Source organism: Mustela erminea, chromosome 4 (assembly GCF_009829155.1).
Source record: "Mustela erminea isolate mMusErm1 chromosome 4, mMusErm1.Pri, whole genome shotgun sequence".
NCBI lineage: Eukaryota > Metazoa > Chordata > Mammalia > Carnivora > Mustelidae > Mustela > Mustela erminea.
Window position 1 is genome coordinate 82,372,317 of NC_045617.1, and position 13,736 is coordinate 82,386,052.

General features: G+C 39.2%; 1 protein-coding gene across 4 annotated transcripts in view; it reads left to right on the top strand.

Moving 5' to 3' along the window:
- ROS1 (ROS proto-oncogene 1, receptor tyrosine kinase) overlaps window positions 1-13,736 on the top strand; it is a 145,714-nt gene that overhangs the window by 39,753 nt on the left and 92,225 nt on the right. For all 4 annotated transcript variants that reach the window (XM_032339707.1, XM_032339708.1, XM_032339706.1 and 1 more), the window contains 3 exons: window positions 2,652-2,712; window positions 10,231-10,379; window positions 10,595-10,733. In XM_032339707.1, the coding sequence (XP_032195598.1) occupies window positions 2,652-2,712; window positions 10,231-10,379; window positions 10,595-10,733 (349 nt within the window). The remainder of the gene's footprint in view (window positions 1-2,651; window positions 2,713-10,230; window positions 10,380-10,594; window positions 10,734-13,736) is intronic.

Consider the following 13,736-nt stretch of genomic DNA (forward strand, 5'->3'; position numbering starts at 1 on the left):
CTTGTCTGTCTTCTTCTAAGAGAATGTAAATTCCATGAAGGTGGGGAACTTACCAGTCTTGCTTACTTCTAGATCCTTAAAGCCTATACCATTGCTTGGCACACACACAAAGTATGTACTCAATAAGCATTTTTTGAATGAATGAATGAATGAATGAATGAACGAATGAATAGTTTTTAGGGAAAGGAAGCCACAATTCATATGGAGAGGCTGTACTAGGGGAATCCCAGGATGGGAGTGGGCATGTCCTCCTTGGGTTACAGGAATAAGAAAAGGCATTGCCACCATGTGTACCTGTCTGATAAATACAGGGGTGGAGGGGTGCCTGGGTAGTTCAGTGGGTTAAAGCCTCTGCCTTCAGCTCGGGTCATGATCCCAGAGTCCTGGGATCAAGCCCCTCATTGGGCTCTCTGCTCAGCAAGGAGCCTGCTTCCTCCTCTCTCTCTCTGCCTGCCTCTCTGCCTACTTGTGATCTCTGTCTGTCAAATAAATAAAATCTTAAAAAAAAAATACAAGGTGGAGCTAGAGGGATGAAAGTTGGTTTTACTACTATGGGAGAAATTGGAGTGTGGACTAGAGCAGAGACAGCAGACTGATATAGCCCTTGGGAAGCATGAACTTGGCTTCTGCAATGGGAAAGGTAGCTCAGTGGCCTGGGATACACTGTAAACATGCTTCGCTCAGGGGTTCTGGGCTCAGATTCTCTGATTTCCCTAAATCTGACCACCTTTAGATTCTCTCTAGGCAATTTGAACGCTGGATAATGTCATTTTAAGCCCAATGTTAGATGAGAGAGAGGGAGAGGGAGAGAATCTAATTTATAGTGTTGCCTCCACTTGATATAACATTTAAACTTCTTAGAATACAAACTTCCAGTTTTAATATTAATAAGTTCTGGTGAATTTGTTAGCTAACTTATTAGCTAATAGCTAATAATACTGCATTCTATGCCTTAATGTTGCCAAGAAAGTAGATCTTAAATGTCCTCACACAAAAAAGCAATGGTAATTACGTGATGGGATGGAGATGTTAGCTAATGCTATAGTGGTAATCATTTTGCAATATATAAATGTATCAAATCAACATGTTGTATACCTTAAACTTACACAATTTATATGTTAATTATATCTCAATAAAACCAAAAAAAATACAAGCTTTGTAGAGTAACAAAATAGTTAAACGCCTACATAGATCCGAATTTTATTATATATTTTCCTCTGAAAAGATGCAGGAAAAATAAACCCACAATTTACTGGATAGTCAGGACTAGCAATATTTCCAAATAAACTCTATTCTATTTCCTTTCTTCTTCCTTCGTTTTACTGCTTGGAAAAAAATTCCAGTTACATGATAATTTTGTTGCCACTTGGTATATTTATTCAACAAGCATTTTATTGGAGCCTGCAAAAAGAATGTGAAAAGTATACTAAGCCCTTAAGTTAAATAATCCTGAGCCCAGACTGAGGTATTTAAATTAATCCTTAACTAAGCAAACCCGAGTTTATCAGTCTGCACTTCCCTTGAGTGAATAGGTCAAACATTGTGCAGCTAGTGTTTGCAAATTACTTGGGATGTTTAGGGCAAATGTATTGTGTCATGGTTTCCACTATCTCCCTGAGAAACAACAGCATGTTGTCCTAGGTATTATAAATGCAAACTGAATGAAAGCAGGAAGATGGATCATGATTGTGTTATGGTCTTAAATTTGTGCCTTTTCTCCAAAGTTTTATCTTTCCTTTTTCCTTTCCTTTCCTTCCTTTCCTCCTTCCTTCTTTCTAACGAATGCTAATGCATCTGTTAAGAGTTGCAGGAAATTTATGTCTGGGTCGTGAAAATGTTTACTGTTTTAAGTTAATGAAGTAAAATGCTAATCATTACTAAGTTTTTGTAGACCTAAAAATGTAACATTAGTATTAAGATATTTATTAAGATGTTCAAATTACTATGAAATTTAGTGAGTTTTTAATTTCTGAAGGAAAGCATGAGTATATAAAATAAATAGACATCATTTTAGGCTAGAGTTTTCTGTTACTAACTCACTAAACCTTTGACCAAGATGGCAAACATTTAATTGCATTGTTGAGCTCAGTGCTTTCTGACATTGTGGGATGTCACTCATTAGAGGATCATGAAATCAACTTAGTGAATAAAGAGTCACAACAAACAAAATGAAAGAATAGACTAGAACAGAACATGTATGATTGCATCACAGGTGCGGGATTTCTTAATAGGATGAACTTGTTCTAAAATTAGATGTAGTGATGATTGCACAGTTCCATGAATATATTAAAAAACACTGAATCCTGTACTTTAAATGGGCGAATTTTATAGCATATGAAATATGCCTCAGTAAAAGTGTTAAAAAAAGGGGAAAAAAAGTAAGTACTATTTCCAGATTTTTTTCCCCCAACATGTATGTGTGCACTATGTTGTTTGTTAAATGTCTTTTGGAATTTGGGACATGGTCAAAAAAGTTTGAAAGATGTTCTTCTAATCCCACTAGCAAATGGAAACTTAAAGCATTGCAGTTGAAAGAATTGATAGAGAGGTATACTTACACACCAGGCACTTGAATGTCATGATGTAGTTGAAATGTATCAGCAAAAGCAGGAGGAAGGCTGCACTGACCAGGATGGTACATGTCTCTACAGCGAGAATCCTGCGAGGTCGGCTGCAGCAGTGCTGAAGGTGCATTCGAGGAAGAAGTGCTAGGTAAGCAGTCATATACAATGATTATTCAAAATACTGTATACCACTCTAGGGACCCATGCATATGTAAGGAGAATGGGCCATCTCTTCAAATATTTAGACTTCTACATCTCAGCATTAGAAATAATTTTAAATAATATGATATGATGTGATATGATGTGATATGATTTCAAATGTGGAAGCCATTGTGATAGAAACTCAGGAAGACTCTTCTTCTAGGGGAAAATAGGGGGAACACAGCACCTGACTGAGGTTTAGAATTTGAGGTTCTACCCTCAATTCGGTAAGTGAAATCACTTCTATCCTAATGAAAGAAACGACTATGGATCCTAAGCAGATTGACGTCAGGAAATGCCACTATTTAATGAACCCCAAACACAGGAATATTTTATTTAATGTTCATTTAATTGTTCAGCTACCAGATAGTCAGTAGAGTAGCTACAACATGCATAGATCCCTACAAGGCTCCGGGAAATTCACTGAATGTATAGAAGCTACACTTCTTGCTTTTAGATTGTGAGTAAGTAGGTGTGTCCAGCTCCCTCTGTCTGATTCAGAGCAGGTTGGGTGTGTCTAAATGGCTTTGTCCTAGTGTGTTAATTCTCTAGTGGTTTCTGAAGAACCAACTCTTTGATAAGTCACAACCTCGGTGTTACTAGTTTTCTCTTCCAGAATTTCCAGGATCTTCCTTCCAGTAAGAGATAGATAGCTCTTTTCAGACAGGGAAATGATTGATTATTCCATAAATTGTAGTCTTTGTTTCAAAGGCTTGCTCCTTGCTCTTGGTGGCCGGTGGAAATTGGGAGGATCTTGCCTTGCTGTCCTGATTTGCTTCTGTCCTTTAGACAGAAACACCTTGACATTTCTGTGCAGAGATGTATCACTATGTTCCATTCTTTTCCTACTATGCAGTGAGAGTTAGATATGGATAAAATTTGTATTCTGTGGCTTCCAAACTGTATACCGAGTTAACCTAGTGCATTTTATCTACCTCATAGGAAGGCATGGGGCATTTTGAACTTGAATTCAAGGGAAACAGGATAGTTGACATTTTCTGGACATCCTTGGAACTACCAGTTGGAGGTAGTTTATGGTATAAACAATGAAATGCACTATATTCCTTTCTATAACATATCTTTGCAATGCTGAGTTTTCTTTTCTTTTCTTTTTTTTTTAAGATTTTATTTATTTGACAGAGAGAGATCGCAAGTAGGCAGAGAGGCAGGCGGTGTATGGGGGGGAGCAGACACCCTGCTGAGCAGAGAACCTGATGTGGGGCTGGATCCCAGGACCCTGAGATCATGACCTGAGCCAAAGGCAGAGGCTTAACCCACTGAGCCACCCAGGCACCCCAATGTTGAGTTTTCTGATGATTGCTGTGATAAAAAGCAAAGACCATAAAAAACTCAGTCTGGAACAGGAGATGTTGATAATGGTGCCCAGTCTGATTATAATACTGAGAAATTGTGCTGTCCCCAATAGGCACACGGATCCCATTAGTGTGTAATCATTTTTATTTAAGATTTAAATACATATATTGTCTTTCAACTTATGTGTGTTATTTCTTGCAAACATCTACTAAGTTGAAAGGACATGTATACTTGAGTTACAATACTTAATTAATGGAGCTGTTAGGTAATTCTTTGGGTCCAAGGAGTTATGAAAAAATAACTGAGAAATTAAAGATGCCAGAACTGAGAAAGTTTAGGAAACTTTGATTTCCATTCTTTTCTTACATTCCAAAGTTATACTACCAACTTAATTATATACTCTGTTAGAATACAAACAAAATCAATGCTTTATTTAAAATTTCTTGACTATGGATCAATGTCTATAGACCATTACCAAATGAAATGCACCAAGTCTAAATAAAGGCAGTTATGCTTATAGACCATATCTTTAATTTGTTAGACTGAATCTTTTTACCCATACACCTAAAATTATGTTTGTCTCTAACACATATGGTACCTGGCCCATTTATCTCTGAGTCTGCTACGTTATTCTCTTTTAGATACCATCCATGTCTCTTTTCCACAGTGGAAATGGTGATAGTTAACAATATATTAAAATAAAAAGAACTATTATTTATTAGGCATTTATGAGTCAGGAACTGGTAAAAGTAGCTTATAGATATTAGCTGTTTTTGAGCTCAGAGGGATAAATACTATTATTATCCCCATTTTACAGATGAGAAAAATGAGGCAAAAAGTATATATATTTGCTTGGGGTCATATAGAAAGGGATGAACTTGAAGATGAACTAGAAAGGGAGTAATTTGATTTTAACTCTCTAATCTAATTCCAGAGCCTTTTCTAACCCATTTAGCAGTGTGTTGAAAGTAGTATACAGCTCAATTCAGCTTCTCTTTCTCACTTAGGTAATTCTTGTCCTGACGTTTTAGAACAAACCTACTTGACCTCTCATTTTCAGTACGCATTGCCATGGCTTTGAAACACATATCTCCAGTTAGCTGCGAAGTTTACATTTGTTTGTACTTACTTGTATAATTCTGGTCCTTTTTACCAAGTTCTCAGCTCACCATCCTGATTCTTTTGAATCTTCTTCCTTACTCTGCTGACAACTCTACACTGGACACCTCTTTAAAGTGTCAATCTCAAAAATAAAATAACCAGTTATCTTACTGGCAAAATGAGTTATTTGGGAATAGCAAAGGAATTGTAATTCAGGACAAGCAAATGAAGGCAAACCATGGGCAAGTCTGGAGAACAAAGGGAAGGTCAGCTTTTATAGAGGAAAGGAGGAAATTGGGGATGATTGTTTTGAACAAAAGTTCACCAGAGAAGAATAAGAGTTCGAGGTTGTGACAGTTTCTCATTGTCTGTGAGAGATGGTTAGTGCATTGTTGCTGGAGCAAGTAGGGCTCTTCCTTCTTTTTCTTAAAAAAAAAAAAAAAAAAAGATGAAATTCCCATGTGATAAATGTCCTCCTTGACAAAATAATTCCTACTTCCCTCTTAGTTTAGTTCATGCTGCAACCAGGAATGTGTGTGTGTGAGAGGGCCCCCTTCAGGGCTTCTCGACTCCATTTTATACCAGTGTCCTTTATTTTTTGACAAAGGTTTCCCACAGAATAGTCCAATATCTGCTATTAAGCACCATAAAACAGGTGGGAGAATGGAACTGTGTTTTGCTTGTATAGTTATATTAGCTAAAAATGAACCATAAATAGTATAATCAACAAAGAAGTATTGTGCTAAGTCTCTCTGTGGGCTAGAACCTCAGATGACAATGGTTTTCTTCGTTCTGGGTCACAGAGTATTCTGGTAGTATAGACTTTAATTAGTCCAGATTAAGTATCTATAGTGATCAGAATGGTGCCAATTTTTAACCAGAAAGAGAGAGGTCATGGAAGTTTGTATTTAGCCATCTTAAACTTCTTACAAAAACTTACTGTGTTTTCTTGGCCAGAGTAGTCATTGTTGTTTTAAAAAAGAAAGCTTATCCTCTAAGGCCAGGAACAAGACAAGGATGCTTGCTTTTGTCACTTCTATTTAGCATAGTACAGGAAGTCCTAGCCAGAGCAACGAGGCAGGAAAAAGATATAAGCCATCCAAAATGGAAAGGAGGAAGGAAGATTATCCTTGTTTGCAGATAATATGATCTTACAAGTAAAAAATGCTAGGGGCACCTGGGTGGCTCAGGCCTTTGGCTCGGGTCCTGATTCCAGGGGCTCCACATCGGTCTCTCTGCTCAGCAGAGAGCCTGCTTCTCTTTCTCTGTCTGCCTGCCACTCCGCTTACTTGTGCTCTCGCTCTCTCTCTCTCTTTCTGTCAAATAAATAAATAAATAAATAAAATCTTTTAAAAAAATGCTAAAGATAGTACAAAAAAACTGTTAGAACTAATAAATTTGGCAAAGTAGCAGTATACAAGTTTGACACATGAAAATCAGTTACATTTCTGTTTTCTAATAATAAACTGTCTGTAAAGGAAATTAACAAAGCAATTCCATTTACAATAGCATCAATAAACATAAAATACTTAGGAACTAACTTAACCAAGCAGGTGATAAACTTATAAAATAAAAATAATAAAACATTTCTGAAACAAATTAAAGAAGACATAAATAGACATCCCATATTCATGGATTGAAAGAAAATACAATTAATATGTCAATGCTTAAAACAAAGCAACCTAGAGATTTAATGTAATCCCTATCAAAATCCCAGTATCTTTTGCAGAAATAGATCCTTTCGAAAATTCATATAGAATCTCCAAAGACCCCCAAATCTTAAAAAGAAGAACAAAGTGGGGGCACCTGGGTGGCTCAGTCATTAAGCAGCTGCCTTTGGCTCAGATCATGATCCCAGGGTCCTGGGATCGAGTCTCACATCGGGCTCTCTGCTCAGTGAGGATCCTGCTTCTCCCTCTCCCATTCCTTCTGCTTGTGTTTCCAGTCTTGCTGTGTCTCTCTCTGTCAAATAAATAAATAAATAAAATCTTAAAAAAGAAGAAGAACAAAGCTTCCTGTTTTTAAATGTATCGCAGTAATAAAGACAAATGGACTAGAACAGAGACTAGAAATGAATCCTGTATAGATGGTCAAATGACTTCTGACAACGGTGCCAAGACTTTCAATGGGGAAAAGACAATCTTTTCAAGAAATGGTGCTGGAAAAACTGGATATCCATGTGCAAAAGAATGAAGTTGGACCTTATAGAATATCATATGAAAAAATTAACTTAGAATGTATTAATGACTTAAATGCAAGACCTAAAACTATAAAACTCCTAGAAGAAAAAATAGAGCAAAAGCTTTTCAATGTTGGATTTTTCAGTGACTTCTTGGATGTGACACCAAAGGCACAGGCAGTGAAAGACAAAATGGACTGGACTTCATGAAATTTAAAAAATATATACATCATCAGACACTACCAACAGAGCAAAAAGGCAACAATAGAATGGAAAAAATATTTGCAAATCATATATCTGATAAGGGATTAATATCCAGAATATATAGAAACTCCTAAAATTGAACAACCAAGCAAACCAAACAATCCAATTAAAAAATGGGCAAGGGGTCTGAATAGATATTTCTCCAAAGAATATATATGAATGGTCAATAAGCACATGAAATGATATTCAACATCACTAAATGATCAGGCTAATCCAAATCCAAACTAGAACTAAATACCACCTCACACTCATTAGACTTGCTACCCTTAAAAAAAAACCAGAAAAATACAAGTTTAGATGCGGATGTGAAGCAGTTGGAATCCTTGCCCATCATTAGTGGGAATGTAAAATTATATAGCCTCTGTGGTAAACAGCATGGCAGTTGTTCAAAAAATTAAAGACAGAATTACCATATAATCTTGCAATTCCACCTGTATGTACATACTCAAAGTGGGATCTTGAAATGACATTTATTCACTGATATACACCTCTCATTGAATTCACAATAGCTAACACATGAAAGCAATCCAAGGGTCCATTGACAGATGAATGGATAAGGAAAATTTGATGTATATATACATACAATGGAATGTTCTTCAGCTTTAAAAAGAAAGAAAATTGACACCTGCTACCGTGTGGATGAACCTTGAGGATATTATGTTAAGTGAAATCAGCCTGTCACAAAAAGACAAATATTGTTTGATGCCCCGTACATGATGTATTAGAGTAGTCAGAGTCAGAGACAGAAAGTAGAATGGTGTTTGCCAAGGATTACAAGGAGGCAGAATGGGGAGTTAATGTTTAATGAGTAGTTTCAGCTTTGCAAGATGAAAAGGGTTCTGGATGTGATTGGTGGTGACCATTGCACAACAATGTAAATGTACTCAGAACCATGAACATACTTAAAAATGGTTAAGATAGTAAATTTTATGTCATGTGTATTTTACCACAATTAAAAACTGGGGGGGGGGGTCGCCTGGGTGGCTCAGTGGGTTAAGCCGCTGCCTTCGGCTCAGGTCATGATCTCAGGGTCCGGGGATCGAGTCCCGCATTGGGCTCTCTGCTCAGCAGGGAGCCTGCTTCCTCCTCTCTCTCTGCCTGCCTCTGCCTACTTGTGATCTCTGTCTGTCAAATAAATAAATAAAATCTTTAAAAAAAAAAAAAAACTGGGGGGAAAAGCAAGCTGAAGCATGGTATCAGTTACAGTTTTGGAAGATAGAAAAAGTAGAGTAAAATAACTTCATCCCAGTGGAACATACCATTCCAAATTCTTGCCTTTTGTTCGTGGCCCAGAAGTAGCAACAATAAATGTATATTGCCAGTTGTAACACTGATGTAGGAAAGACATTAAGGTTTGAAGCCAATGGCCAAGGAAGAATTCTTGAGGCATCTTTGGTGCAAAAAGGTGATTTTGTTAAAGCACAGGGACAGGACCTATGGGTAGAAGTTGCTGAGGGGTGGTGACTTATATATTTTCAAGTGGGGAGGGGGCTCGGAATAGCATAAGTCTCTCCTGAATTTTGGAAGCAAGTTTTTCAGGACCTTGAGGAGGGTTAACTACTGTTGGGAAAAGGTCATTTATTACTGTCCACTGAAACCTTAGTCATGAGACCCTCCAATATAGACCAGTGGGTCATATGCTTGGAGGATGAGTGCCAACATGTATCTTGGGGAGTAGAGATAAAGGAAGTTTCTAAAAGAATTTTTATACTTAAAGAAGACCTTCAGGTTCCTGGAGTCCTTAGTCCAGCTAAGACTGCTTTTGCTCTTACCAAAGTGTCAGTATTGAGGCAGTTGAATCCCTAGAGGAATGTTACTCTGCCTCTTTCAAGGACTTGCCAATGGGCTATAAGTATTAAGGAAGTTTAATAATTTTTCTTCTGCTTTTGTTTCCCATATCAACAGTACTCATTTTAGAAGTCACAAAATATTTTATAATATAGAACAACTGAATATAGAATGATTTGAAGTAGAATTACTTGAACATGTAAAAATAATTTATTAGGGGGCATCTGGGTGGCTCATTGCATAAGCCTCTGCTTTCAGCTCAGGTCATGATCCCAGGGTCCTGGGACTGAGCCCTGAATCCCACATTGGGCTCCCCATTCAGCAGAGAGACTGCTTCTCTTTTTCTCACTCCCTCTGCTTATTCTCTGTCTCTTTCTCTGTTAAGCAAATAAATAAAATCTTAAAAAAAATAATAATTTATTGACAAGACAAGCAACAGCAACAGGATTGTAGTGTAAAGTATAAAAAACGTCTTGGGATACATGTTCTGGAACAATGCATGGTTCTGATAGGTACCATTCACGCCCCTGGCACCCAGCAAGGAAGGTATATTGTAAGAGAAAACTAATATTCCATGTTGCTTACCTGTAAAAAAATGATAGTAGTGAATTCCATGGCGAAAACAAGATGCCAGACTGTCTAGCTGATTTTTAAAAATAAACCAACTGAGTATGTGCATCATTTATTATTCCGGTAAGTTATTGTGGCAATATGTAGTTGTGACCAGAGACTCTTGAGAGCCCGACATGAAACAGACACCTTTCTCCTGACTTGACAGACAGAGGGACTTGGTGAATGAAGTTCTGTTTTCTCCCCCAGAAAATGCCCATTTCCCCACTGCACCCTTTGCTTCTTCCATTGGAAGCCACGGTGTGACCTTACGATGGAAACCTGCCAACATCTCTGGAGTAAAATACATCATTCAGTGGAAATACGCACAACTTCCTGGAAGCTGGACTTATACTGAGGTATGAAAAGTTGCCTATGTACATACACACAGATTTTTTTCCCCAAATTACTAGAAGTTCCCAATTGCTACAGATTATTATAGGCATAAAGACATTCTAGAGAAGATTCAAGTATAAGATGGGTGGTTGGATTAGATGCACTCCTCTGTGGTCTTGAGCCACACGGTGCAGTGGGGATTCTATAAATGCTGATTATTAATCTCTCTCTGACATAGGCTGTGTCCAAGCTCTCATATGTGGTGGAGCCCCTGCACCCCTTCACTGAGTATATTTTCCGAGTGGTCTGGATCTTCACAGCCCAGCTACAGCTGTATTCTCCGCCAAGTCCCAGTTATAGGACTCATCCTTACGGAGGTATGGTGTGTCTCTGTCGCTCATGAAATAAGGAGATGATTCCAAAGCTTAAGTTTAGTTTGTTTCTATTTTAAATAATGAAATAAATTATTCCTTCGTCCGTTGACCCATCTAGTAATTGAGTACCTAACCACGTACCCCATAGTGTTCTAGGGGCTCAGCGTGGCCCTGTGATAAGTACCACACTCCCTGGTCTTGTGAAGGTGACTTTGGTGGAGAAGACATGCTCTAAGCAGTTAACATAATATAATAACGAAATATAAGTACATTGTAAGTGGGAAAGTGCTGCTCTGTACAATGGTAAGAAGGGCGTTTTGAATAGGATCTGTCCATTAGGGGCTTGCAAATGGGGCACAAGGGTGACAGATGGTCAGGTCGCAGTATTCAATGAGGTAGCAGAATAAGCCTCAAGAAGCCATGAACAGTTAAGGACAGTTTGATAGCAGAGAAGTAATTGTTTCACATGCTTCTGAAAAAGATAATTGTGAGAGAATGAGGCTGGGAAGCCCAGGGGTACAGTAGCCATCCTGGAAGTTAGGATAATACTTGGACATTTTATCAGCCATGATATTAAAAAAACATTGCATCTATCTTGTAGTGTTTTCTGATTTTTTTCTTTTGAAGATGTGACTTCCACACCGGGTGAAGGGGTCAAACCTAGAGCATTTTAGGGGAATGCATGTCTGGACATTGCAGGAGTGTCCTGTGGTGCCCTTCCCCTCGGGGTTAGCTGACTGGGCCTGTGAGGATGGACTCCAGGCCAGGTGTTAGGTGTCCCAACTGCTCAGTTCTGGAGATGTGGCAGTGAGCACAGAGCCTCACACTGAACTAGGCTGTGGACCTACGCACAGCTAGACAGCTGAGAAGCTGGTGATGGCATTTTCCCTTTTCCCTGATTTACACTCCTTACTACTTACCAGATTTTAGGCTGTGTGTGGCCACCTCTCCTGATTACTCCCTGACCATCCTCCAAAGCTTGGGTCAGACACTGGCTAGAACAATATTTGAAATGTTCCAGAGTGGAGTGGAATACATGGATATTTCTTTGCTCAAAGCAATGCCTCATGTATTCCAATAGTGCCAGGAGATTTTCTGATGCTGGAGAGGTAATATGATCCAGGGCCCATGGCCTCAAATCAAAATAATAAGAAGGCAAATTTTGCTTTCTGGTTCTGAGCCTTTCTCCTGGATTCGCAAGCCTTCATGTGCTCTAGGTATTCTAGACCTACACTGGGTGACATTTCCGTGGATAGACCTCATTCCTCAATTCCTTCTCACTTTTCTTTCTTTTTTTTTTTTTTTAAGATTTTATTTATTTATTTGACAGACAGAGATCACAAGTAGGCAGAGAGGCAGACAGAGAGAGCGGGGGCAGGGGTGGGGGAAGCAGGCTCCCCGCTGAGCAGAGAGCCCGATGCGGGGCTCCATCCCAGGACCCTGGGATCATGACCTGAGCCAAAGGCAGAGGCTTAACCCACTGAGCTGCCCAGGTGCCCCTCTTCTCACTTTTCTAGCCACATTAAAACATATAGTTACCTGTTTTGTGATCCATGTCTCATGGCCCTCTTCTCCTTTCGTGATGGGAAATGTATGATTTAGGTAGTATTATTACCTTTTAATTGAGGCCCTTATGAAAATAATTTCTTAACCAAGTAGAATGGTTAATAGGCAAGGAATATCTTGCCCACCTTGACTGGCCTTTCGGGGAGGACTTTTGTGGGAGAGATTCGGACATTAATCACAGCTCACCTTGTGGGTGGCATACAACTTGCTCGAAGTGGAATTGATCGTATCTGAGCATTGACCCTAATGAATTGGGGATTTTAGACTTCTTGATTTCAATTAGTGAAAGATGATTCATACCTCTTGGTTCACCAAGGTGACTGAGTGCCGGGAGCCGAGGAGTGGACACAATGATGTTTGTGTTTGCCAAAGATTGGTCTGAGAGTTAAGGAGGAATCATATTGGAGAAAGGCTGACAGATCAATAAATGGTCTTTTTTTTTTTTTAAGATCTTATTTATTTATTTGACACAAAGAGGGATAGTGAGACAGAGAGCACAAACTGGGGAAATGGCTGGCAGAGGGAGAGGGAGAAGCAGTCTCCCCACTGAGCAGAGAGCCCTACCCTCTGGCTCCATCCCTGGATGCTGGTATCATGACCTGAGCTGAAGGCAAAGATTTTAACTCAAGACTGAGCCCCCTAGGTGCCCCTAAACAGGTGTTTTAAAAACTCACCCAATGTGAAGGCTGCACTGTCTTATTTCTACCAACTCTCCTGAATCAGGCGTGGCTAAGTTGGAGACTGTTTGCCAACAGTGCTCAAGGGAGGGAAGTCTACACAAGAAAGAAGTGACATCAGACTGTGTCTTTCTACAGGAAGAGGAAATGAAAGGGTGTGGTTTCAGGGGGCTGGAGGTGGAGGCAGGAATGGCAGGCAGGCTGTTAGATCTTTTGTTTTTCTTTCTGTTCTTTGCTACTTTGGTAGCTTCTTAAGTCTATAAGTGAATGCTTAATTAATTAATTATTAATTAATTAATACGTGTTCCTTTAATCCCTCATAAGGGAGAGGATGCTGCTCAAGCACAGTGAACCTGGATTCCTAGGGACCTTGGGAGCTGCGGGAAGGACGGGTGGTGCGGGTCCACAGAGCTGATGTCAGCAAGAGGGAGGCACACTGTTCTAATTCAGGCTTCTCTGAGCCCGTATCTTCAGCTGCGACTGGTCAGGCTTTAGCAAGCACTCCAGTGAGTGAAAAGGCCCACGATTTAGTTTTACTTCCTTCAACTCCTATTAATCATTGACTCCTGTTTTGTTATAGATTCTCTTCTCCTTAGGAACTGGGTCCCGCCCCACAGTTTCAACTCGCCGGATCTCTGCAGACTTCGGAGAAGTGTGTTCTAGACATTTATCCTCTTTGCATCCCTGCCCCTTCATAAATGAGATGCAAAGAAAATAACGTTCAGTCGAGGCCCTTAGGAAGGTAGCCAACTGGTCTCATTTA